This window comes from Cydia pomonella, chromosome 6 (assembly GCF_033807575.1).
Source record: "Cydia pomonella isolate Wapato2018A chromosome 6, ilCydPomo1, whole genome shotgun sequence".
NCBI classification, from domain to species: domain Eukaryota; kingdom Metazoa; phylum Arthropoda; class Insecta; order Lepidoptera; family Tortricidae; genus Cydia; species Cydia pomonella.
In genome coordinates this window covers 14,331,904-14,359,805 of record NC_084708.1, presented here as the reverse complement: position 1 = coordinate 14,359,805, position 27,902 = coordinate 14,331,904, and the positions used below count along the sequence as shown (strand labels likewise).

The window sequence follows — 27,902 nt, the reverse complement described above, 5'->3', positions numbered from 1 at the left end:
GAATTTCTAATTAACACCATCTGTCTGATCTGTGTGATCTGTTTTCGACTTCGGTAAGCGTGACAGTTATCAAACTATCAATTTACGAAAAGTAAATCCGCGTATCAATGTTATGCCAACTAACTAACTACTCTGTGTAATGAAAATTTTACAAAGATTCCTCTGCCATAGCATCTGCGAAACAAAAATCGGCATAATTGTACTCGAGGAATTAATAGGACACCCTATTAGGGTTGTGGGCATGCCCATCGTGCCCACAACGGTGGATCCGCCCTTGAAAATACACACCTGAACGAGAAAAATTTAGTTTATTTGTGGACCATAGTTGGGAGCTTTGGACTATAGTTGGGTGGTTTTACGGTACGTCATAAAATTAAAAAAATATATTTTTTTTCAGCAAACCCATACGTGTGGGAATCTATGGATAGGTCTTCAAAAATGATATTTAGGTTTCTAATATAATTTTTTTCTAAGCTGAATAGTTTGCGCGAGAGACACTTCCAAAGTGAAAAAATGTGTCCCCCCCCCCTGTAACTTCTAAAATAACAGAATGAAAAATCTAAAAAAAATATATGATATACATTACCATGCAAACTTCCACCGAAAATTGGTTTGAACGAGATCTAGTAAGTATTTTTTTTAATACGTCATAAATGGTACGGAACCCTCCATGGGCGAGTCCGACTCGCACTTGGCCGCTTTATTTCTCGTATTCGGGTCGAAAAAAATATAAAATGCAAATTTTAATTTATTTATAAGTTTTTTTTAAGTGTAGTTTTTATATACGTTAAGTATATTGTGCATTTCTTTATTAACACGCTTTTATTAGGTCGACATTATGTAATGGAATCTAAGGTAACTAATTTAGCCATCTTCCAAAGATCGTAGCGTCATGAAAGTGGCAGCTGTATATAGTTCTGATGACAATACAATAATATGGTACTGTCGAACAGATCTGATGATGGAGCCGAATGATATGAACTGGAACTTCATGATGGAACATCGTCTCATAGCTGTTTGAATTTGTTAGAAAATTCTTGTAATGAACTTTGACCACGATTAGGTTTCAAGGTCTGATGATGAAGCCGGAAGAGAGGCACTGGCATTCCATGATAGAATATCGTGTCATAAGCGTCGTTTTCTAGTGTTTTTAAACTATTAATTATTTTATTATTGTAGCCGTTATTACATCTTAAAAAATACTTTACATAGAAATCCCCAAATATATAATGTTGAAATAAGGCACCTCTTCTTCCGGAACTAAGTAGGTATAGGTATTATTTTGGGCGGTAAGTACTTTCCCATCAACGCTTAAGGAATTTGGATGGCGGGCATTAGACCTATTAACTATATTAGGGACTATAAAAAAAATATCGCGGAATTAAAAAAACCTAGTACTTTGAAAATAGGTGACCTATAGGTGATAATGGTCAATACCTTATTAATCAAAAATACTATACTCACTAGGCACATAATCAAAGAATATAGGTAATTTAATACTCCCTAGGATAATATTCTTAGTACATTAGGTAATCGATAATATTCGTAGATAACTAACTCCATGCAGTATCCATGTAATACTAACCCAATTTTCGTAACCATGACAACGTTGATTTGTGAGGTGTGACATTACTAACTTATTTTCTAGTTGTTTATGATAGACGTATTTGCTTTTCGGTATACGTAATAACATATAGGGATTATTTATAATAGTTTAAATTATCTGAGATGGCGACAACAGTACCACCACCGAATCTTTCTGCACGCTTTTTCTACGGTCTACGGACGGACATCCTGTGAGTAGATCACTTAATTCACTTATTGCAAGTAAATGCTGCAATTTTCTTTGTTTTTCGTTGACGGAGATTAGATATGGTTTCGTTTTGGTGTAATGACAGCAATTTAGCAATAAAACGCACCTTGTACCAACTGTGTTACTGAATTTGACTACCTACAGCCGGGTTTAACTGGTGCGATCATTTGACAGATTCAATGCACATTACGTGAACGAGTCGGACATAATATATCCAGCAGGCGGCGTCATAGTTATATACAACCATCTTCAGAAGAAGCAGAAGTTTATTAGACTTCAAGATAAGCACAAACCTATAAAGTCCTTAGTCATGGCTCCAAACAGGTGTGTCTTGCATTCTCTGCGTTAGGTAGGTAAGGTACATCTCATGCACTAATACAAGGGTTAATAGACCTTCTTCTTTATAATTATTTCGTAGGTACGGTCGAACAACTTACGTCAGCCGAAGAGTGTTGAGGTTCTATCTATTATTGAGGTCTTAAATTAGTAAATCCCGAGTAGGCAGCCTACAGCACATTTTATCATCTGTCTGATCTATTAATATCATTGGTCCTTCCCTTGGTTTTAACGATATTGCAGGCGATGGCTTGCGCTAAACGAGATAGCTGAAGAAGGACAAAAACCAATCATAACTATTTATGACTTGACAACATGCAAACGCCGCAAAATACTGACGGTCCCGTTCGAAAATTCGACTGCGCGTGAATTTGCCTGCGTACAATTTACCTTCGACTCAAAGTACCTTGTGGCCATAACCGGGGAACCTGACTGGTATTTGTATTATTACAACTGGGATAAAGGAAAGGTGGAGAGCCACGCAAAAGCGCAAAACCCAAGTGGTCAAGGCACTGTCGAAAGCGTAAGTAATTTCTCAATTTTAAGCTGTATCTATGTCGATCAGAATCTCGTATTAACGATACATGATAGTACAATACAAAAACAAGTACTCTTTATTGCATACCTCAATACAGGAAACAATGAAAAAAATACTAATTAATATTATGAATCTACCTAGACATACTGAAGTGTGTTCAGCTAATTCATACATTATGATTACGATCTCTAGTTGCTAACGGCCTGACTATTGTATATGTAACTGTTGCGCTGATCCGACTATATCAGTAGAGCTTTTACAAACCTTACCTTTGGCGGATCTTTTAACTTGTCGCTAACGTAAATTCATTTGATTCTGCAGTCATTTGAACAGGTTCATTTCTTAGGTACAATGCAACCCTGCAGACGCGACGCTAATAGTAGTCACTGGACCATACACATTTCGTATTATGAATGTCTCGGAAACCGTCTGGAGACAATGGGGATGGTGCAAAGCTGAAAACGTGAGTAATATTATATTGTACTAGGAATAATTCTATGGCACGACGTCTTAGATAGATCCTACCTACCAGTTAATACAAGTCCAAGCACCTACAATCACAATTTAGGTCTTTGTGCATGGAAGCTTTAAGGTTCGATGTGCGGTGATCTGATTCTGAGCCGGAACTAATTTACCGTAAGTATAATTATTTTATTGTACCTATCTATGGGCACGTATAAACACTCTTGGAATAAATTTTATTCGAATTGACACTGTTCTTGTTCTTACGTCAAACATTGACCTTTGACCTTGCACCAAAGTACCTAGATGTAGGACGTGACGTGCGGTCTTCGTAACTGGGCAAAGGTCATTGCTGAATCAGTGTTCGCACGTCTAGGTCCACATCACGACTGTATGTGTATGGCATCGATAACAGCGTCGCAATTGCAGTAGTAATTTGCTAACTTTATCGGGTGATTTCGGTTCTCACGCTGCTAGGAGCAATTAATGGTGGCATGTGGGATTATCATATGAGGAGTGTCGTTTCAAAAGGGGTTCTTTTTGTGAAATTTTCATAGACAAATAAGCTCTTTTGAAAAGATACTCATATTGAATGGGTACGCTGGGTGGCCGATTGTATTCTGTGCAAAGTTTACAATCTGAGAGTCAAAAGATAACTTGCCATGCGTTTGAGAGGAAGCTGTGAACCTGTAAAATATGTTCTTAGTGAATATCCAAAACCAAATTTCTGGAAATTAATATTGTCCATTCTGTGATAATGGTGACGAAAGGAGATATTCATCTAAAATGATTTTCAAGATATGAAAATTAGAAACCGAGCAAAATTTGACACCTTTTCTACTTAGTAACTGATCCCTGGTATAGATCAACATCACGACCTGCATGTGGTTGACGCCCGATCGCATCATGTTCGGCACGGACAACGGCGTTATCATGATGGTCGAAAACGGTGAACTGCGGCAGAACTGCGTCTTTAACGCCCTCGACGTCATGGAGATGTCGTTGAAGAAAGTTGAGACCGAGTAAGTACAGATACCGAGTTATAAGAAAATACAGACAGAGAAAGCTGTATGTTGTTTCCATGACCACCTTAGCAGCAGGATAGCAGAAAGTGTCGGGCGAAAGGATAGATGTAATAACGCCTTAACTTTAGAGACTATTCATCCTTAAGAGAAAAAATACATACGTCAGTTTGGAACTTGTCTTTCTACATGGGCCACTTGCCTACTATACTCGTAGGTATACTAAATAAATCTGCTATTTTGGTGCGCATGCATACAATTCCTTCTAGCGCCCATCGGCGCGATACCAACCTTCAACGTTATTGATGCTAGGTCAATGTAACATTAGCATCAGTTAATAGGTAAGCATGTTGGGGTACAACAACTCACAGCGACCTACTTTTTGAGACTAGCCAATTACTTAGAATGGGCACTTTTGAAGAATCCTAGTACGTTACCACGTTTGTCGAGAAAGTCGGGAAAAGCTACTTGAGATAGAGGTAGGTATTACACACTGGGTACGGTCAAGTAATTTAATTTCAAGTACCATTTCGTATATTGTCACAGTGATAATCTGATAATATTATGGGACCTCATATTGATTGTCACTGTGACAAGGTACGAAACGGTACTGATATATAATTCTTTGACTGTACAACTGGGTCACACAAATTTTATTGTATGCTTTCGTTCGCGCCGTATCGTAAAATTAAGAAAATCAAAATCTTTACGCTGCACCCTTACAGGTGTGGGATACATTTTTGTTAGTACGTATGTTTTTGAAAAATATATATATATTATAGAATATTAGTTTATAGGTACATAAAATATCTCGGAATGATAAAAAATAAATAAAAGTAAAAATTTCACTTATTTACAAATGCATTTGGAACTTTTTTTTTTTTTAATCAATACATCAAAATTATAATATATTTGTTACAAAAAATCGGTTCAGTAGTTTAAATAAAATAAATAAAAACAGATTAATTTTTTTTCGAGTATCTGTGGCATTTTAGGCTCAATATTTGGTGAAATAACATCTTATGCTTGGGATAATAAATCAGCAAAACGACAATCAATTTGGCATCTGGGGCCAATCTTCCATACTTACACGGATATATTCTTTGTATTAAATAAATTTGAAAACGTATTAAAAAGGTTCCAGTTATGTTTGTTTTTAGGGCAGCGGAAGAAGGTGGCGACAAGACCAGTACAACAAGCAAAGACAACCAGAGTAAAGCAGAGAGTGAACATTCGATAGACACTGACAGAGAGATTTATCCAGTCACCAATTTCGTAAATTTTCCTAAAGGTAATATTAGTTCTGAAACATTGTTTTTCAGAAAGCTATTTTAAATTAAAATGGTCAATTGTCAACTAAAATAACTAGGACTAATACAAGGTAAAATTTTTGTCACGCACTTACACATAAGTAATTTGATTTCTGTGTCACTTTGTACCTTTTCAAGTAGTCACTGACAATAATATGAGAGCCCTATAGCGGCTATCACATTGTCACAATGACGAAGGAACGAAATGGAACCGAAATCGAATTCCTTCACTGTAGATATACCTAAATGAGACTTAATAATACTCGCACTGAAACCTATCAAACTCGCATATCACAGGTGTTGCAGCCATTCAGCATAGGGTAATATGCGCGTGAACAGTAGACCATTATGAAATAAATAAAGCGACTTGACGATTAACAGGTTTTGTCTTCGGTTGTGGACAAGGATACGTGCACATGTTCGAAAAAGAATCACCTCATCACTGGAGGAAGCGAAATGTATTTAGGATTTCGAGGAAGTGTTATAAGTACGTAACTTTAGTAATAAAATTATGTACTAGGTAAATGAGGATCTAGACTAGTCTTCCACACAGCACGCGTCCGCCACACGCGGCACTCATTCTTTCGTTTTATGGAATCCTGATTTATGATTTAATTATCCAGTTACAACTTACCTACTGTTTCATTTTATAGCGCATTGGCGTCTAGCTGCAATGCTGCATAATTTATTGTTGAATAAATAAATAGTCTCATGGTGGCTCAGGGTTACATTTTATTGTTTGTACAGTCAGCATCAAATAGGTAAAAGTTACTACTACAGTATTTATTATTTTATTATACATAATTGTCACTACCTGAGTAAGGATGTATTTTCTGTTGTGATATAATGCTGACTAATCTGTATGATGCTGATGATGTACCTGTTCATATGTAATATCTCACAAAAATATAATTGCTTGGTTTCTTTTTTCCGTCAAGACATACTCGGGATTATCCGATTTGGTCTCACCTTGACGCCGTACAGCATATCGCTGTAGATCCCAATCAAGAAACTCTGCTTATAACGACACTTCGGAAACAACTGTATTATGTCAAGCTATTTGGACAACATATGTTGCAGGTTAGTATAATTTGGAACAGGGAAAGTAGGTACAGTATATTTTCTGAAATATTTTTAGGCATCAGACCCTATTCTGTTAAAAAACTCAATTGTTTCTTTTATGCGAGCGGAAATTTAATCGTAAAAATTTGATACTAGAAATAAGTTGGGGACCTCAGGGAAAGTGGGGCTGACGTCACTAAACGAATCTTTGGGCGATTTAGGCTTTAGAAAGAACGAAGCTGTAATGAAGTATCGATTTTATGGTATACTAAATTAAGAATACCAATTGAATAACGAATATTGAGGAAAAACCATTATATTTAATGTTATTAACTGGTCTAACGTGATTACATTAAATATGTGTACAAAACGCAAGAGTTTAAAGTGTTAAAAGCCAATATTCATTATTTATTCGATTTATTCGAGATATTATAACCACGCCGGAACATTGTGGGATCTATATAGTAGAAACCGGCTGAATTTCGTAATAACGTTATTGCCTGTTTCTAGAACCCAGAAATTGCATTCAACGAGCTCGGCCCCGCGATGCACTACGGACCTATCAACTCGCTATCCATGTGTGCCTGGAAGCCCATTTTCATCACAGCAGGCGAGCAGGACAAGAGCATTCGAATTTGGAATTACTTGACTGACGATATTGAAATGATTAAGTTATATCAAGAGGAGATTTCATGTGTGTCTTTACATCCTACTGGTAATGTATCCGGAGTATCCGAACTAAACTAAAAACATTATATAATAATTCAGCCGATTATATACGTTCCACTGCTATGCACAGCTAGGCCTCTTCTCATGCGCGAGTGGGTTTGGGCTATAGTCCCCACGCTAGCCCAATGTAGGTTTACCCCTTAGATTTCTTCGCGGATGGATGCAGGTTTTCTCACGATGTTTTCCTTCACCGAAAAGCTTCCGAAAAACTCATTGGTACGAGCCAGGATTTGATCTATTCGGCTACCACCGCTTTTATTGAAACAAAATGAAAAATTTGACATATCAATTCGAATAATATTATATACTAATGCTTCTATTACTCAGTTGGCTAGATTCCACCCCGGACGTTGTAGATAGATAGAATTTAGCACGTTTCTGGGATATAACCGCGAAAATCGAAGTTCGTCAATTGCGGGCATTTTTCTCTGTCACTCTTACGTCTTAGTGAGTCAAAGAGAAAGATCGCCGCAATTTGGTTTTACCGATAGGCCCCATGAATGAGATAATCTCCTTCAAAATTGTGTTTATTTTGCAGGTCTTTTTGCTGTAATAGGTTTCTCAGACAAATTGCGATTCATGGTGGTACTGATCGACGATTTCGAAGTGATGAGAGAGTTTCCAATAAGAAATTGCAAACGCGCCAAGTTTAGTACAAACGGACATCTCTTCGCCGCTGTCAACGCTCAAGTCATACAAGTGTTCTCGTCGGTTTCGTTTAACAATGTGTACAATCTAAAGGGACATAATGGAATTGTAAGATGTAAACTTTTGTTTTTATTATTATGAGACTGAGTGACCACATGTTGCGATTCTAAGCTGTTTCTGGCCGTTCCTTTCATTTGATTCTATTCAGCGCTAATCACGTCATAGTTCGTCTCTACACAGCATTTTCGCTACATAGCGGGAAAACCATCTGTCGGGTACGACGTAGCGCTACGAGCGTAGCGTGGCAGTCGTCTCAGTTTGTTGTTGACAAGGCTATTAGCACCAATCGTGGGCCACAGCCTGCAATTCACTCGGCAAGCGTCAGGCATCATCTAAATCATGTCATCAGCCTATTTTCGTCCCTTGTCGGCTTCTTCGCCTACAAAGCTACGTCAACTAAATTAATCAAAGGTTTTATAGTTTCCGTGGGCAGCGAGGCTTTCCAAAAACGATGTATGTGTAATGCCCACTATGGCTCTATAAGTATTTGGATGGTGAACTGACTTGACTTTGTCCGATTTTTAAAAATGAATCTACTTTCTAATTAAAAACTTGCATAAATAATCTCCAATCTCCATCAGATTACATCTCTTACATGGTCCGCTAACGACCTGTGGTTGGTATCCTGCGGCAACGAGGGCGCCGTGTACGAATGGAGTATGTCTACAGGGCAGCGAGTCGGTGAAGTCATACTTAAGACTAATCAGTTCGCTTCTTGTGCCGTTAACAGGTTAGAATCCTTTTGAACAGATTTTCAAAAAAATAGACGCCAGCGGACAACCCACAGCTTCCGCTTTGCACTACCAGTAACTCTACTGAGTACATGACGACAAAAATAAAGAACAACTACAAAGAAAAACTGAACTCGTTTATCTTGGAAAATTAAACAACAAAATTCCGAATGAAAAAAGAAAAAGATTACGTCTACTCGAACAAAAAGAGCATAACTCTCGAACCATTTTTGATTGATCACTTTCAAAGTAAATTAATCAAGGTTTTATTTTCAGTCTCGGAAAAACAACGTATGCTGTAGGCAGTGATGGGGAAATCAAAGAAATTGGTTCTAATACCATCCGAAGGAATCTGCCACTGCTTGGCTGCGCACTTGACACTATATTACTTTCTCGCTCTGATATGATGCTGTTCATAACCGGCGGAGAGGGAGGGGTCACGTCAGTAAATCTACCACTTTTGGATAAAGCTATTTATAATGAGTTCCACATGCATAACAAGAAAGTGACTTGTATAGCTCTTGCCTATGATGATCAAACGCTGGTATCCGTGGCCGAAGACGCCTCTATTTGTATATGGCGATTGACGAATGCTGAAGGAAGAGCGATTGCTTTGGATAAAGATTTCGCTTACTCTAAGGAGATATTGATTAGCAAAAAAGATTTGAAAGAGAAAATTAATAGCATCAATGTAAGTAAAAACCAAAAAATCAATGTTCATTGAAACTGGAACGACGTAGTGAGGCAGTAATTATAAACAGCTAGCAGAATGATCGGGTGATATTTATGAATATATAAAGTTTATAATCATAACTGATTCCACAGTATTAAATTTCCACCACACTTGATTCTCGGGGTTGGGTAGGTACCTAATCCTTTATTGTAATATTGGTTATATCATTATGGGGTAATTTAGACTTATATCTGAGTGATTTTTGGACCAAAATCGGTTAACGCCCAAAATATTAGGTAGGTAGGCTTAATTTTGGTTTAAAAGACGGCACTGCGTTCTGTCCCTACAAAACTGTTTATATATTGTAGCTACTTAGTACAAGAATGAGCGAGTTAGAAACCGAACACTCGTACCAACTTCGCCAAGCTGAAGCCACACAAGCAGAAAAATTGAAAGAGGTACACGAAGGCTACTGCGCGGCCATCGAAGAACTTAAGGAAAAGAACGAGGTAATTAACGATTAATAATCATTAACTGATAACGTCAACTCGTTGCTTTATTGATTTACTATAAATAGAATTCATGTTTGCTTAATTTGCGTAACTTTGACAGACTATGGAGAACGAACATAGCCATGAAATCGGCATGATTCAGCAAGATATTGCAAAACTGCGTTCGGGACACGAGAGAACTCTGCAAGCACTAGAAGCGGACTTCAATATTAGGCTTATTGGCGAATACGATAGATACCAGGTAAGTGGAGGAGCTCGGAACATTCGTTTACATAGTGATGAAGTATTTTATTGCTAGTCATGAGTGAGATTTGATACCTTTAATTTGGCAAAATTAATGAGAAAAAAAAAACAATATTTCATACCTAGAACTGTCCTAAAAATCCTGATTCCAAAAAATACATTATCAAACTCAGAGATAGAGCTACAGTTAAAATGAACATTCTTACTAAATGTTTAGAGTTTGGAAGATAAAACGGCTAGGATGCGTAAAGACTATGAGCAGCGTCTGGAAGATCTCGCCGAGAGCAAACGCCAAGCCCTGAGGGAGATGAACAACATGTTCGAGGCCAAGTTAGAAGAAAAGGAGATGCTGTTGCTAGAGGTTACTTGCACAATTATTTATTCAGTTTGTTAGTCATTTGCAGACATGCAAGGTGAAATTATGTCATACGGATTTATGATGTCACAACGAATAACTCTACCGCCTAACTGTCAAGGATATAATACAGATAGGATACTTACGGATAGGTAATTATTAGACGAATATTTTATTTTTTCTTTAATAAGTCACGAAGTTGACACGGCTTGACATATTTCAGCATCAGAGGTCTTGTTAGGTTTGCCTTAGTCGTGGGAATAATACGTAAATCACTACACCTTATAAAACAAAGTCCCCCGCCGTATCTGTCTGTTTGTATGTCCGCGATAAACTCAAATTAATTTATTAAGGTTTTGTGTAACTTGTGCGAAGCCGGGGCGAGTATATTATATAACATATTTCTTGTTAATGTATGAAGCGTTTACGAAGAATGCGAGGTCTCCACACAAAGGATCCATTTTGCTTTTTAATGCTGAGCCACGTGTAGAATGCCACTCAGTAGTTACATCTTACACCTGTTTACACTAACGGCCAATATTCTTCTTTAAAACATTTTTTGGAAATATTTTTAATTTACACGAGTACAAGTCGTATTTAAATGTCGTAAACGTGGAAGCTAAGCAAATTAATGATTCCAACTGAAACAAAAAAATACAGAAATCTGTAGTCTACTGTCATTTTTCGTAGAATTTGGCATATTGAATGATATATCTCTTTTTAAGCGACTGCAGTGCCACCTGAGTTAGCAACAGCGAGTAGTCTTTTAAACATGTACGATTACGGCGATTACCACCGACCGGGCGGCGTCGGAGCGCATTTCATATTTGTCATACGGCCGCAAGCCGGTCGGCACCTCGTGGAAGCGAACGGCTCCGGGCGAACTCCATCGCGTCCGTCATACCGTCATGCATAATTGTGAAATGCGAGGCCCGATTCCAGCCGGTCGGTGGGAATCGTACGTTATGCTCCTACCTACTTGTATTAGTCGAGGTGATCTGTGTTTTTATTAATATACATTTTAGTTACAAGAACAAGCCGACTTAGAGAAACGAGAACATGAAACTATCAAATCGTCCATCGAAGAAGACGCGGATCGTGAAATAATAGAAATTAGAACTTCGTACGAAGTGCAGCTCAAAGAAGAAAAGGATGCCAATGTCAGGCTTAAGGGAGAGACCGGTCTTATGAAGAAGAAAATGATTGCTGCCCATAAGGAGATCGAGGAGTTTAAAGTTCAAGTGGCTCAGCTGAAATGTAATGACAAATTATTAATATTTCCAGTTCCATTAAAGACGTAGGGTTAGTTGCACCAACCAAACCGTCTGTCAGCGTTAAAGCGTTCGCTAAAGTTTATTGTGTGGGAAGTTTCATAGTTCACTGTCGAGTAACGTTGATCGGTCCGCTAATTGTAGTTGGTGCCCTTGTGGGGTCCATATTGGGTTGCATAAAATGTTTAAGTCATATCTTTGATACGCATAACAACTTGTATATAATGATCATTGCGCATACAAATGAAAAGTCATATTGTGTCATACATTTTTAGCCATAATATTTGATGACATGGCAGTTGTCATATATTTTTTGTGCATACCTAACTTAACCTAACCTAAAATTTTATGCGAATTAAATTTATGACTATAAAAATTATGCCATAACTCATTTATGACAAAAACCCAGTTATACTCAGGAATAATTCTGACAAAAAAAATTTATGACTAACAATTTTATGGATAGTTGTTATGCGACCAGAGGGAGTCCCGCCCTTGTGGCCCTAATTGTTTGAAGTCAAGTCTTAAGATAAAAACGTGCCCCCAGTTAGGGAGCCGAAACAGATAGCGCTGTATTGTACAGGGCTATTTCGTTTAGCTCTCAAATTCGAAGCACGAAATTGTCTTAGACTAGACGTATCTTACTCAATCAATGTATCTTTGGTTTTTGGTGGTTAGGCTATTCAACTTACTAGTACATTTAGTTTCTCTACATATGCTTAGCACTTCACAGCTACACACATTGTTTTCGTTTGTCACATTGCGGATCAGAATAGAATGTACGCTTAGCCACTCTGTTATAGGTTTTTAAACCCGAGCTGGGTGTAACCGATTTGTTAGAAAATAAAGGCAAAATAAAACTACGAGTATATTTACCTACATATGTCGATCTTAGAATAGTAGACAGATTACAAAACCATCTACAGAGTCATTAAAATTACTGTTAGAAACTGGTCCAGATTAACCTTCTAGGCTTTATTATTCCAAAATGACGAGTGTTTATCATGTTACATGTTTTTCACAGTGGAACACATACAGTTTCAAAAGGTAATATCAAACTTAGAGCGCGATGTGACGGATTTGAAAAAAGAGATACAAGAAAGGGATGGAACCATTCAGGATAAAGAAAAACGTATATATGAACTGAAACGTAAGAAGCAGGAATTAGAGAAATACAAGTTTGTTTTGAACTTCAAGATTACAGAGTTGAAAAATCAGGTTTGTTTATTATTGACGACTACCTAATGTTACTGATGTATTATATTTATTTAGATTAAAAATTAAATTAACGAGTATTTTAAACATAGATTGAACCTAAAGAAAGGGAGGTAGCCGAGTTGAAAATTCAAATAGATGATATGGAAAATGAAGAGCTCAAGCTATTAAATATAAAACATGAACTTGGTATGACTGCGAATTAGTTTCGATGTTATTTCGTAGTCGTATAGAGAGCTGATTTCGTACACGATATGAAAAAAGTTACAGCTGCTAATAATGGGGTTATAAACTGCCAATTGCTCACTTTAGAGGGCGCCTCTTCCACTTACTCAGCAGTTCGCAACATTTCTTTCGTCGAGGCCTTGTTTTATTAGTTGCTATTTTTGCGGTTTTCCGTTTCCCTTGTTAACAATAGCGCTCCTCGCTGGTTGGAGAATCCTGTGTACCTAGAGTAGTGGCCTGTGGCTGCGTAGGTTTTTGTGTCCGTTTCCCTCAATATCCTTAGTGCACAGTGCATCGCTCAGCCAAAGAAGTTGAATGTGGTAATAGAGACGCCCTTAGCAATGTGTTTCTAGTTTTTAACCCCTTTTAATTGACTTGCTTTAACAGATCGAGCCGTTAGATCGCACAATCAAAGAGAAAAAAGTGCGTATTCTAGAGCTGGAAGTGTCACTAGAGACCCTGCTTAAGAAAAGATCGTTCCGTGGTAAAGCCCCATTTGTTAAAAATGTCCAGTTGTAATTTTTTTCACCTGTCACGTACGTCATGGAATGGCATCATGTTATATCACACTAGTTTATTAATTCTTGCACTGACATACTAATAGTCCCGCGTACTGTAATTTATCAATATCATCTCTGCAATCAATGTCGTTTTTTTTATCTTATTTTAGTCTCATTTAACATCTTTAGTTTTGTAGATTGTTTTATGAGCACCTATGTTTATATAATTACTTGCCCTTGACGGGAACACTGCCTTGTCCTCGTTAAACTTAGTCATCAATAGACGATAGTTCAAGTACGCATGTATTAAAATTGAGTAATGGTATACAATGGAGTACATCTCATTTGTTCTAAGGGTGTGTGTTTACATGATGGGATTGATGGTTAAAACAGACGATGATGGTGAACAGCTGTATGGAGTCCGCCCAGATTGACATAACATGTAAACATAGCCTAACACATGAAACTATAGCAATTTAAAACACAGGAACCTGTAGTTCGTGAATGATTTGTTGGCGGGGGTAGTCACACACACACGCAAGCAATCCTAATTCGCAGTTCACATTTTAAAAATGCACTCGTAATGACATGATATAAGAAATACCACTTCTTGTTTTCTCTCATGGTCTGAAATGTGCATAAACTGCAATTGTACACACTTCGAAAATCAATGTGCGGATCGCGTCCATAATAAAGTTTTAAGCTGTGATTCAGGCGCGAATATGGAGGTACCTAATATAGAAATTTCACTTTACAAAAATACATAGAGTTGTACCTACTCGTGCAGAAAGACGGATATTTAATCATATTTCTTTTTAGAACTCAAAATCACTCGGCTGAATGAACAGTTAACTTCGGCAAAAAAGGATTTCATGAACGAAGCCGAAATGAACTTACAACTGAAAAACACGTTGAAGAAGATTAAAATAGATCTTCACAACATGACTGCGAACTTCCAAGATCCGAATAAACTAAAGTTAAACGTGAAGGTAAGTTTCTACATCGCGGTTAGTTTTGTACAATACAACAATAACATTAACTCGACTTTTTGATATTTCATGTTTGATACTAACGTTTATCGACAATACCTATTGCTGTACCTACTTTTCGTTAGACATTCACCTGAATTATTACTAAGTACATTATAAAAAAACCAACAAGCTTCAAAATCAATAAGGTTGCGTTGATGATGTCATCCATTCCTCTATTGTTAGACCAGCATTCACAAAATTTCATTGTTCGAGGTATTGTAAGTATGCCATATTGTAGCTCAATCGGACATTAAAAACTGATGACTTTTCTTTAAAAAAAACGTAATGCAAACTAAGAAAATTAGTGTAATAAATACTTGTAGGTACAAATAGCAGTCCAGCAGCCCTGGGAGAAAAGATTCCAAAAGCATGTCATTGCCTACGAAATAATTTGATAATTGTTTTTTTTTTTATGATTTTTAAATAAGTATTATCTAGGCATCAAAAGCTTTGTATTGTATAAGCAATGGCCACGATTTAATAATAATTTAATTCGACACCTATCCAGACGTTATTCCACAAGTACGTGGAAGACATAGACTTCGTGCGAGGCCGTGTAGCGGAGAACGAAGCCATCCGCGAGTTCAACCGGCAACGGGAGCACCTGGAGAAGCAGGTGGCCGGCTACAAGCAGCAGCTTGCCAAGGCGCAGGGAGGCTCGAAGAACGATATCAATAGGATTATGGACGTAAGGATTTAACCAATAGAGTGCAAACGCCTAGCCTGGCTTTAACCCTTTGACTGCATAAGACGTAAACTGACGCGCGCTGTTACAGCCTAATATCAACCTTCGTGTATTCCGACAAAGTTCACAATGTCGCGCGCACACGATACGATAGACGTGGCGTTCAAAGGGTTAAGGGATAACTTGATTATGGGCAATGCAGGCAATCAATTTGAAAAAAAATCATCTATGGAAGGACCTCTAGCGTACAGTAAGTAACTCTGTACGTATAGGCGTTTTCTTACATGTCTCGTTAAGAACTAAATAAGGAGACGAGTCAAGGGTGGACATAAGGTAGATTAGATGCAATTGCAGAAAAAAAGTCTTAGGGTTGTAATCTTCTTTGTACATATCAAAGACCTTGCTCATTGCACAACCATGAGGTCCATGAGTAACTTAAAGCAGGCTGTCAAAAATATAAACTCGGATATAGTTTTTGAAGAATATGAAAAATAATAGTTTTTGAATCCTGTATTTTCCATACACACAGGAGAATTGCACCCTTCTATCCGAGATCAATAATCTACGGACGGAGCTGAAGTCGACGCGGTCGCGATGCTTCCAAATGGAGTCGATCTTGGGATTGTCAGCGCGCTACATCCCGCCCGCCATCGCTCGCGCTAAGTTGAAACACGTCACAGAGGACAGGGAGAAGTTAGACGAGAAGTTCAAGCAGAAAATTGAGGTGAGCAATTGTATTAGATGATAAGATGATGTATACAGGCCGTCCCAAGACAACGGGACATCAAGGGAAAGTACCTTAAATATCGTAGATAGGATATTTTGCTCAAAGAAGACTTTATATTATTTTTAATGGTCAGTAATTCTGCATTTAAAGGTTTTCTACGAATTACTTGCTTCGCCTGGGAATCGAACCGACTTAAATGTGAAAAAAAAAACACCCCTATTTTTATGATGCCAATCGAAAGAATGGACAAAAAATAATAATTCTTCTTAAGTAACATAGTATTTTAAAAGAAAGGAACAACGTGAAATGTTTGAGTCAAATTTCAAAAAAAATATTATATCGGTTCGATGACATTGATGTTGAAGGCTTATTACAGAGTCGAAGACAACTTGACAGACAAACATGCATGGTCCAAACTAGAAACTGTAAATACAAGTAGCAATTAAAATCATTGTATAGGTGACACAGCTCAGGTAAGAAAGCACATCAAATATTTTTTGTAGGTATAGCAATCTGTCAGACTTATATAATGTATATTCTCATTTCTTTATTAATTTCATTTTTCTTATTCTTTTGTAAGAATTCAATATGTTTTCGGAAAGAGCTACGTATTTGTATGATTTTATATGACATACATATATATATATATATATATATATATATATATATATTTAAATCAATTTTCTATAAAGAAAAGTAGCTACTGTATGTAATTGCATGATTTCTATAGTAATCTAAATTGTATTTTATTTTTCTTATTTAATGCATGTTAATTATAAGATGTAATGTTTTGAAAAGATGTGTCCTGCCGAGTTTCTTGCCGGTCCATATTGGGATACCCTCCTCCAATTGAGGGGGGATTTAAATCTTCTCGGGTCACAGGTGTAGGGTTAGAGCCGGTGTAGCTTTATTTGACGTTCATAAGCGCATTGTAATATGTCTACTTGAATAATAAACTATCTTTATCTCGATTCCCAGTATACATCGACGGTTAGTCAAATTCCTCGGTTTGTCAGCGCGATACATTTATCCGTCCTTGCTCGTAGTAGATACGATGAAACATGTTAGCGACTAGATATAGGGAGAAGCAAGATCAGCTCGCGTAGCCAAAGTGCCAATCGTTAACGTACCGTAGTCATCTCTATCACTCTTCTATATTAGTGCGACAGTAACAGTTGCGTTTCGTTCGCCGCACCCTACATCAATTGAAGATTTCAGCTGACATAACGATCAACTGGGGTTATGGACGTCGCAAGTAGGAACAGAAGAGGACCGCTGCTCTGGAGAACAAATTTTACAGCTATTTATCTGTACTGTTTGTTTTTTTAGCATTAGAAAAAGGTTAAACAATCTTGACGTGTTGAAACCAACGTTACCTTATAGTAATAATTTACGTGTCAGTTATTACAATAGCGAGTATTACTGCATTGTTCTGCCACCAGAAAGCAGCACTATCACATATTCTAAACCATAGAGTAACTTATACATTCTATGCCTTAACAGTTTTTTGAGAAGTTTTCACTGACATTGATGCATCAAGGCGGTTTGTTTACAGGGGCCTATTATCGAAATTTCGATATCTGCCTCTTTGTCGCTCGAATATGCAAGAGTGATAGAGAGGCAGATATCGCAACTTCGATTTTCGTGTTTCGGGTAGGCCCTCAGTATGTGCTAGCGCCCCCTACGCAGAGTTTTGCCTAATATACCCTATTACTGAGACAAGTCAACTGATAATTTTTTTTTCTTCGCCTGGCAGGAAAGAGAAGAAACTATAGTTGCCTTGAAGGAGGAAAACGACCGTCTGCTCGGCAAGATGCGCTGCGTAGAGGAAGCGGGAGAAGGTTCACTGCGGCCCAGCAAACCGTAGTTGCTGTGTATTGTACCAAGGGGACTTGGCAAATCTCAATAAGGTGGTCAATGAGGCCCAACTGGTATAAAGATTAAATTGAATTATAAATCGTTTTTATCGTCAATGGACTTTTTGAAAACGTCACAAACTGTTGATATACTACTCTGACGGTGGTTTAACGTGAAAAAGTGAGACTCACAAAACCAAAAGAAAATCAAGTCCCGTCCGTCTTAATATTATCATTATCAACGCGTCTTTACGTACCTAAACACATCCACGTCAACTTTGGTAAATCGGCATGTATATTGTATGTTTCCATAAACAATGTTTAACGTTTCGTGCGGCAAGATACCTCGAAATGGACGCTGTCCGACGGCCGCGCGTGTGGCGGGCGCCATTTAATATGGAGAACTTACCGCCTCGCCTATCTCAAATAATGCTTTGCCGTCTGTGGGGATATTAAACATGCATCATTGCCATGTGTTCATGTGACATTACACCAAGACTTCCATAAATATTCCAAGATCCAGTCCACGTTTTAGAAAGTGTATATGTTTATTATGTATCCTTTATGAAACAACTTACTTCAATCGATGTTTGACACTAGTGGAACTTAGTTTTAAAATAAAAACATGCGTTTTACCAAAAATGTCTTTATATTTCCACCAGAAATATTGAGTGCTATTACTAGAATAATTAAATGTTTCGAGCTTAAAAATAATTAAACGTTAAAATATACTACGTATTGCAAATCATTTCTTATCAACATTCAGTCATTAGCATACAATAAATAAAATAACCATCACCTTCGATATCCAACACCGCCGTAATGCAATGCATACGCGAAGAATTTGAATATTTTAAAGAGGTATCGCACACGGTCGCTTTTGAACTTCTAAAATTGGCGACGGGTATTTTATTTCCCGACGTAAGGCGTTTGACATTTAACTGCCAGTCTTGTGACGATCGTTAACTAGCCGTTAATGGTACATAATGAATTAAAAACTGTCCCTTCTCGTCCAATGTTTTTATTCCCACTACCACTCTAAGGGCCACCCCACACTAGCGTTTCCCGAGCGTCTGCGTCTATGGCTGCTGCTTGACGCAACGTTGGCGCAACTGCGCAATATCGCCATTTTCCATGGCGCTAACTAGACGCAGACTCTCAAAAGACGCTAGTGTGGCCCTAAACGGCACACGTTTAGCTTCGATTTAGTACCGATGTCTGCCGAAACCAAAAACCTAGAAAGAACGAATTTCAAAGCACTGTATTCTTACATTCCAATATCTGGCTGGCTCGGTCACCTACTCAGAATGGGGGAGGATCGCGTAGTCAAGGAAGCGTACTTGGGGCGACCAACCGGCCGTCGACCGATCGGGCGCCCCAGGTACCGCTGGTGTGATGTCGTGAAGGCGGACCTGCGTCGGCTGAATGCCAATTCATGGCAGGAAACCGCGCTGGATCGGGACAGGTGGCGTTCTCTCGTTTCGGAGGCCAAGATTCTTTTTGGATCGCTGAGCCAAAGCAGTTAGTTAGTTTAGTATTTTTAAATACAACTTCATGCTTTTTTGGTGATTTGAATAGGTTAAAAACAAATTTGTTACTTACTTGCTTCTATGTTACTTGTTAGTATTTGATTCATCGAGAAAAACGCAGCTTTATCGCTGGATACATACGCCATGTGCGATAGCACTCAAACTTTTACGACAGTAGTACTTGGAAAACTTTAGACGTCAGACGTCGATAAATGCAATTGACTAAGTTTATAGAATGAACGGAATGATTGCTTTACGGCTCTTGGGGTAGTCGGGGAACTCTTTCTTGTAGTTGCGGTGCTTGCCGAGCGCCCACACCGCCATCTGGTAGAAGCCGACCGCGGCGAACAAGCCAGCTGGAATGAAAGGAAAATTTACTTAAACAAGTGTTTTTAATTCGATATTTTCGATATACCAAAACATAATAGGAAAATGGGCATTACGTTTGTATGGAGAAGCGGACATCCCCTACCCTTTTAAGTTATAGGTAAAAATACTTAGTTATTAGCACAAAATTATCGAATCCCATTATCTTTGCGGGGGAGTAATAAAGGATAAGCCGTCGCCACGTTCAACCTTAACCTTTTGACCGCCACCACTATTTTATATGTATAACACAACACGCAATATAGTCAGACCAAGATAAGTTGAGCGATTTTGATAGCCAAGAGAATGCAAAATAAACATGCGTGAAATTATGATGTTTACTTAACACTTGCACAGACTGGGCTATCAAAATCGCTGACAACTTAGTTTGGTCTGACTCTAGTAAACTTAATTAATTTATTAATTTATATTGTACCCTTTGTCGGAGACGGCCAACTGTGGCGGTCAATAGGTTTATAAAGAAATAAGATAACTCTGCAAACACTGAGTGCGTATTTACGATACAAGTGGGAAATTCGCAACGAGTGGTGATAAATTAAAACACGACCGAAGGGAGTGTTTTAATCGACACGAGTTGCGAATTACCTATTCGCACGTGTATCGTACAACTTTTTACAGTACATATAGCTCTTTAAAGTTTCGACATATGCACGGAAAGTGCCCATTTCCGCACGCGTGCGGGAAAGTAGCACCACATGTACTGTAATAGTACATTACTATAGAGGCCGAAAAACGTAGGGTTGCAGGCCAAGTAGATATAGACGGCTGAGCGTAGCGAAGCCGGATAGAGATACGCGGCCGGCAACCCCGTTTCTCGCCGAGATTTGTATAGTGCTTTTCTTAAACTTGCAATTAAAACAAAACATGTAGTTAATTTGTTTTGTGGCGTCCTACTCGGCTCGCCGCTCTACCAGCGCGAGCGGTGCCCTGCGCGCGTAAGTTCGCGCACCTGCGCGATGCGCCGTCGCCGTTGCTTAGCAACGAATATGCACAACAACGGTGATTTGTTGTGCATATTCGTTGCTAAGCAACGGTAGCGTACCTATATTTGTTGATGGTTGAATGCCAAGATGTTGTGTCACAATTTGACGTTAAAAAACAAAAGAAAGTTGCTTTACAGTCCTAGGTGTATAAGTAAATTCCTTTACATATCATCTTCACTCATCGCACCTGATATGTAGTATTTCCGGACCTAATTTGACGTAAGTCATGTCATCATTTCAGAGCAAGTTTGAGAAATAATACATTATGATACAAGTGTGCTAAGTTGGTCATTACACACGAGGCGATATTGTGCGCGCGAGCTGCAAGCGAGCGCGCAATAACAAAGCCGATGTGTGTAATGACCATAGCACACGCATTTCATACGACGTTTTTCAACACACTCGCGAGGAAATAAGAAACTTTCATATTAATCAAATTTAAATGTTAAATCGGTTAGTAGGTATGCAGTGTTGCATCTGTCATACTGCCTGCCGCCCCTCGCCCCACCGCCGCCGCCGCCCGGCCGGCTCGCCGCGGCCCCGGCGGCGGGCGGGGCGCCGGTTCCCGCCAGTCCACGTTGTAAAATCTACTCGACCAATTTAAGAAGGCTCCGTTATCATACATATTATTAGCAATCAGTTACCTTCTTAACTCACTCGGATAATATAATGAAAAAGCACGAGTAGTATAATATACTGAAAAAAGCACGCGTGTTTAATATCTAGGATTACAAGCCAAAAATCGGTGGAATGAAAACGCCGTTTTGAGCAAGTGTGTTGAAAAATTATCTAGGATTATAAGCCAAACATCGGTGGAATAAAAACGCCGTTTTGAGCAAGTGTGTTGAAAAATAATAAGTATCATCCACCAAATCCACTCTAAAGTTCAGTGTTGTCGTTTTTCAGAATTAAATTTAAACTGATGTTCAAGTTATCAAAACCAGAGTTTCATGCACCAAGAAGTAGTAAACCTCAATCATTAAACAAGTTTAAATTTAATTAAAAACTAGAAATGTTACTAGTGTGTTAATTGTTGGAAAGTACAACGTATTTCACTAATTACTATTTCATACCCAGAACCCCAGAAGAATAATCATTACGTTATGCTAATTAATCCATTTGCCATCAACCGAATAACGGTATTACGTCAAACCAGATCGACCACTAATACCTTGTCTAAGTATCTTGAGTCAACCTTAAGTAGACTCTAAATTGGTGAGGTAAGGTTTAAATTCAAAGTGTAAACATAAATAAAGACTGGGTACTAATTGGTACTAAAACTTCAATGTTTTCAATGCTTTTGAATATAAACGTACTTTAAACACTTCACCTTCAACTGTTATGTGAATGAGACTTGAAAATTAAGTAGCCGCTTATGTAAATGGTATGCCGAAGCGAGCAAAGGTCATGGTAAACACCGGCGTTCGACCAGTTAGTGTTATCAGAGTTATCGATTTCCTATCAACGTTTTATATTCTCATATCTAAACATACACTGCACTGGAGAAGTAAAGACTATATATAATACACATCTACTTGAATTATTCTTCGTAATTAATAGGCAACAATAACACAGTGCAACAATGTCATGAAATTAATGTTATGAAAGTTTAATCGGTTTAGGAACGATGAGTTTCAAAACTTGCAAGTCTTTCTGTCTTGTTATGTGATATATGTTTAGATGTGTCTATTCTTTTCAGAACTTACGTAATTAACTCACATACATAGGAATATAATTCAAATTCCAGTAGGATTAATTAACTAGTTACACTTAGCCAATTACACTAATTCCTTCACGATGCCATGCAACAGTCATTATTTATATGCCGCGACCGACGCGTGATTGCCGAATGACTAGCTACTAAATGGGGAAATAATGAAATGGTTGCTGTCGAGAAAAGAGATGCGCGTTACTTGGTACAATGCAGGCGTGAGTTCTTTAACAAGAATGTAGAAGAAAAAAACAATACTCAGACATACCGGGTGCACACTGTGTCATGACGGTAAAGAACACCCAGGAGCCGACTTCGTACGTGTAGTTCGGGCAGGACACGTAGTTGAAGAGCGCGGAGAAGGGGTTGCCGTCGGGCACGGGGATGCGCCTCACTTTAGTGCCCGGCGGGCGCAGGTTCTTCAGCAAGATGTGAATGCTCAAGTTGCCTAGTTCGCAGAACTGTAATGTAAAAAAAATTATGTTGAATTCAAGTTTCAACTGAACACGTTAACGCGGTCGCTAATAGTAGATCAGCAGGAGGTGAGCTATTGGTGGGCTTACCCAACTTTAGTACTATAAGTGAAAGAGTAAAGTATTACGTTCTTAGTTAACTACGTTATGAATTTATTCAATTTATAAAAAATAAAGAAACATGTATCTTGATATGCGGCAGTGTATCAATCAAAGTCCAAGTAAAGAAAATAGCGACGCAACAGCCGCGTGTTATATTACGCGAACTATTTGGAACCACTTTTGACTCTGCATAAATCATCTACATATTGAACATGCACACGTGAAACTTAGTTTATTAAAACTCATACCTATCGTGTATCCAGAATTAGAAATAGTAAATTGTAGTACTATTCGCGACTTGATGTCTACGTGATATTTCACACACTAGGTACATAAATTAGTATATGTAGGTATATTTAAAATGTATATTTGCGTAAGTATAAATTATCATAGTTACCTCGAATTCCAGAAGTTCTGGCTATTCTCATACCCACTTAATGCAATTCTGCACCAAACTAACTGTCTGTTTAGCCCAATGGTTGACTGGTAGAGAATGCCTTAAGGCGTTAAGTCCGCCATTTGTACTCTTTTTTTTGTAAATTTGTGCAATAAAGTTAAATAAATAAATGGAGAGTTGTGGGTCACTTAATTTACATACCTTCCCAATCAAATTTTTACACAAATATGCCTAAATCAAAAAATATTGCTAAATACTGCTGTCAGTTGACTTACGAAAGTTAACGCGGTCGCTAATAGTAGATCAGCAGGAGGTGAGCTATTGGTGGGCTTACCCAACTTTAGTACTATAAGTGAAAGAGTAAAGTATTACGTTCTTAGTTAACTACGTTATGAATTTATTCAATTTATAAAAAATAAAGAAACATGTATCTTGATATGCGGCAGTGTATCAATCAAAGTCCAAGTAAAGAAAATAGCGACGCAACAGCCGCGTGTTATATTACGCGAACTATTTGGAACCACTTTTGACTCTGCATAAATCATCTACATATTGAACATGCACACGTGAAACTTAGTTTATTAAAACTCATACCTATCGTGTATCCAGAATTAGAAATAGTAAATTGTAGTACTATTCGCGACTTGATGTCTACGTGATATTTCACACACTAGGTACATAAATTAGTATATGTAGGTATATTTAAAATGTATATTTGCGTAAGTATAAATTATCATAGTTACCTCGAATTCCAGAAGTTCTGGCTATTCTCATACCCACTTAATGCAATTCTGCACCAAACTAACTGTCTGTTTAGCCCAATGGTTGACTGGTAGAGAATGCCTTAAGGCGTTAAGTCCGCCATTTGTACTCTTTTTTTTGTAAATTTGTGCAATAAAGTTAAATAAATAAATGGAGAGTTGTGGGTCACTTAATTTACATACCTTCCCAATCAAATTTTTACACAAATATGCCTAAATCAAAAAATATTGCTAAATACTGCTGTCAGTTGACTTTCGTAATTCTGATATCATTAGAATCTCAAATTTAATCAAAAATCTAACATATGAATGTCTAAATTTTTTTATTTTTATGGCCTAGGAAAGTAAAATTTAGTATCCTGATGGAGTTTTCTGGTGTTTGATTAAGAATAACTGAATTCAGACCAGAAAAAACAAAACAGTGAAGTAATTCGAAATATTTTCTGTAAAATTGATTTTTAGGGTTCCATACCCAAACGGGACCCTAATACTAAGACTCCGCTGTCCATCCATCTGTCAGTCTGTTAGACAGTTGGAATTTTCACAGATGATGTATTTTTGATGCTGATAGCAGTATTGTTGTTATAGAACAACAAATACTAAGGAGTAAGGCACTCTCGGTAGGCGAGTCCGACTCGCACTTGTCCGGTTTTTTATTACCACTTAGCATCTTTCAACTAATTTCTATACAAAAAGTAATGATAGCCAATAAAAAAATATTATGATAAAATGGGAGCCAAGTTTATAGGAATATGTGTTGTCAAGTTCTCTTAGAAAATAATTAGAATCTAATCAGGTGGCATGTTCTTAGACTGGAGCTTAGAACATTAAATCTAATTAAGACAGAGGCATATTTAAATATTTGGAACTCCGGGCCAATTAGATTCGCCGCACCATCAAAGTGATGATAATGTATCTTATTCAGTGAAAAAACCCTGCGTCAGCAACCGTTTGCAGTCTTGGCCGTAGAGTAAATAGGCCCTGAATTAAGAATAGCAGTACTTCATAGTCAAAATTCTGAAGATTATTACTTCAACGAAATGACATAACATGACAGCAGACACAAGGTTCTCATTATGGAAGGTGGATATAAGGAATGGAATCTCCATATACCAAAAAATGTCATCAAGAAACCTTAAATAGGTGGCGCTACAATACCTAGAATACTTGAAAAAAGAAATCATGTCATAGACAGCACACGTCACTCCGTCAATAAGGCCTAGGTTATTAGCTACTCTAGCGCTACTCTGGAGAGATTTGGAACTATTATTTATAGCTGACAACTGGACACTTTTGCATCAGTTCTGCCTATGGAGATTGCTTTCTTGCCTCTACCTTCCATAGTTTATCATGTAATTAGATTGCATACTTACAGCAAAACCAGCAAGCCCTATGTAGAAACAGTTAGTGCAGGGTGGTGTATACAGGGGGTGGTTGATATGGTATGCCACATACAGTGTGAACAGCCAGTAGTAGGAACAGTTCTTAAACAAGTTTCTCAGTGGCATGGTGCCATGGGAGAAACGGTGCACAAATAAGGTTTCCAACAATCTTTTGGCATAATGGATTGACCAGCATATGGCAGCAACGCTAAAATACAATACAAAAATTAAAAACCTGCTCGTCATCTTGAGTATGGAGTTGAGTACATGGAATAAATGCATTTAAATTAATTAGTAGTAATAAAAAATAAAAATAATAATAATAATTGAATTACATATGAAACAAACTTAAAAATCCTGTAGTTTTAAATAAATACTAAATAATTGTTCTAAAACCAAAGATATCTGGAGTTAAAGCAAGCTAAGTGGGGAGGGATTTTGATAGCCCAGACGATGCAAGTGTTATCCCTTGGAGTGGCAGGCCGTCGACTTCCAACCGATTATGTCATTTAAATTTCTAATTTGATTAATTGAAATAAAATCAAAATTCCAATAACTCAAAAACGACACATGCCACTTGAAGAGTTATTTTTAATGTCAAACTTCTATGAGATTATGAAGTTGCTATCAATATTGCTGCCAACTCGGCATGGTCTAACTCATAACTCTCTGGCTCTATAAGTACCCTTAAAATACAATTTTAAGCTACAAGGTGATTTTCCAACAGGCATAATACTGCACTTGGTTGAAAAGGTTAAAAAATCTATGAAAAAATGCAATTGTTTTTCAGAATATAAAAATAATTATTTATTGAAAATAATTGATACTTTAGTTTCTGGCCAGAAATGAAGGCTTTGGCAATTGGATGCAAATAGGCTTTGCTACCTATCAATAAATGATGTACAGTCAGCGTCAAATACTTTGTTGCAGTCAAAGTGGCCAAATAGTTCGGTACACCATACTAAATATATGGTGTACCGAACTATTTGGCTACTTTGGTTGCTACAAAGTATTTGACGCTGACTGTACAATTGTATATTTTTTTATTCATTACTTTGTACTAGTACTGTCTGTTGGCAATAACTAAATTAAACTGCAAAAGGTAAACAAATGCTATCATAAAAATATTAATTACTGATTTACCAATATAACAGAAATGAAGTTTCAAAATTCTCAACACCAACCTGGCAACAGTAGAGGGACCTTCTGAAGGAGTTCCATAGAGAATCCAGGGCCTCTGGTAAACCCAAAGGTACACGAAGAATGGGCCTGCGTATTCTGCCAAGAATACCCCCTTCCATGAGATTTGAGGACCCAGATCTCTGACATAAAGCTTGGCACCATTTTGAATATTTAATTCTTTAAGAGATTGTTCTTCCTTCAGCGATTTGCCTTTAGCTTCAAGAGTTATGGCTTGTCGACTGGGATATAATGACTTCTTCACCGACTGATGAATTTTATCTTTCACAACTTTGATGGTGGCATCTGCGGGCACTTGAATTTTTCCTAGCGGTTTCGAGCCGACGTTGCTTAAAATCTCAATCTACAAGAAACCGTTGCTTAAGTGTTTTGGAAAGACATTAGGTATTACCAAACGTAGCGACATAGTAAAACAGGTTTTAGAATAGCACGTTCACTTACCTCCATGGTTTGGTAAAATAAATTATACTTTATTGAATGAAGATATGCGCAAATATACTATATACGTATTATAACGTATCTTGCTAATCACTTGACAACGAATCCGACCGCATACAAATTGGAAACGTTATGTCGCAACATACAACTTAGGAAATCACGTAAAATAAAATGCATATAACTCAATCAAACTGCGACCGACGACGAATAGATAGAATTATGACAATGAGTTGACATCTTGTCACGAACACGAATGACGGATTGACGTTGACGGATCGGATCACAGAACGAATGAAATGAATGTTTTTTTTTTTTTTGTTTTTTTTTGTCCATCTGGACAGGCTAAAGCTCTAAGCCATACTGCCTTGTCATAAGTAGATTAAACTGAGATTAAATGAATGCTGAAATGAAGTCGAAATTGCACACGCGTTATGATAGATGGATAGAGCAACTCTGCGACATAGATATAATAGTCCTACTTTGCAACGATTTGGCACAGGTTCGTTAACAATATTTGTAAATAATGTTTGATATT

The 27,902-nt window shown here is 37.7% G+C and overlaps 2 protein-coding genes across 4 annotated transcripts; one reads left to right on the top strand and one right to left on the bottom strand.

The window, feature by feature from the left end:
- The first annotated feature begins 511 nt into the window (after positions 1-511).
- LOC133519050 (cilia- and flagella-associated protein 57) lies at positions 512-18,646 on the top strand. Of its 3 annotated transcripts, none has more exons than XM_061852933.1 (22): positions 514-1,796; positions 1,988-2,137; positions 2,393-2,672; positions 3,034-3,150; positions 4,014-4,171; positions 5,332-5,462; positions 5,863-5,968; positions 6,420-6,561; positions 7,054-7,258; positions 7,811-8,028; positions 8,562-8,710; positions 8,988-9,402; positions 9,753-9,893; positions 9,997-10,137; positions 10,357-10,500; positions 11,520-11,751; positions 12,790-12,983; positions 13,593-13,689; positions 14,525-14,694; positions 15,245-15,424; positions 15,951-16,145; positions 17,905-18,646. In XM_061852933.1, the coding sequence occupies exons 1-22, from the start codon at positions 1,729-1,731 to the stop codon at positions 18,013-18,015; spliced, it is 3,744 nt and encodes a 1,247-aa protein (XP_061708917.1). In that variant the 5' UTR covers positions 514-1,728; the 3' UTR covers positions 18,016-18,646. The 3 variants fall into 3 exon arrangements, with proteins under 3 accessions (XP_061708919.1, XP_061708917.1, XP_061708918.1); XM_061852934.1 differs by lacking the exon at positions 13,593-13,689 and adding an exon at positions 13,073-13,169; XM_061852935.1 differs by lacking the exons at positions 13,593-13,689; positions 15,245-15,424; positions 15,951-16,145; positions 17,905-18,646 and having other exon boundaries at positions 512-1,796; positions 14,525-14,688.
- LOC133519051 (probable very-long-chain enoyl-CoA reductase art-1) lies at positions 18,635-27,593 on the bottom strand. The gene is made up of 5 exons (XM_061852937.1): positions 27,371-27,593; positions 26,914-27,272; positions 25,721-25,937; positions 22,883-23,075; positions 18,635-19,889 (listed from the first exon to the last, which is right to left on the bottom strand). The coding sequence occupies exons 1-5, from the start codon at positions 27,374-27,376 to the stop codon at positions 19,762-19,764; spliced, it is 903 nt and encodes a 300-aa protein (XP_061708921.1). The 5' UTR covers positions 27,377-27,593; the 3' UTR covers positions 18,635-19,761.
- Between the last annotated feature and the right edge of the window lie 309 nt (positions 27,594-27,902).

Excerpts from the sequence above, each read along its gene's own strand:
- LOC133519050 (XM_061852933.1), top strand. The coding sequence starts at position 1,729 with ATGGCGACAACAGTACCACCACCGAATCTTTCTGCACGCTTTTTCTAC. Across the intron at positions 6,562-7,053 it reads TTGGACAACATATGTTGCAG|AACCCAGAAATTGCATTCAA; the intron begins GTTAGTATAATT and ends GCCTGTTTCTAG. Across the intron at positions 13,690-14,524 it reads TAAGAAAAGATCGTTCCGTG|AACTCAAAATCACTCGGCTG; the intron begins GTAAAGCCCCAT and ends ATTTCTTTTTAG.
- LOC133519051 (XM_061852937.1), bottom strand. Across the intron at positions 25,938-26,913 it reads GGTCCCTCTACTGTTGCCAG|CGTTGCTGCCATATGCTGGT; the intron begins GTTGGTGTTGAG and ends ATTGTATTTTAG. Across the intron at positions 19,890-22,882 it reads CATGACACAGTGTGCACCCG|CTGGCTTGTTCGCCGCGGTC; the intron begins GTATGTCTGAGT and ends CTTTCATTCCAG.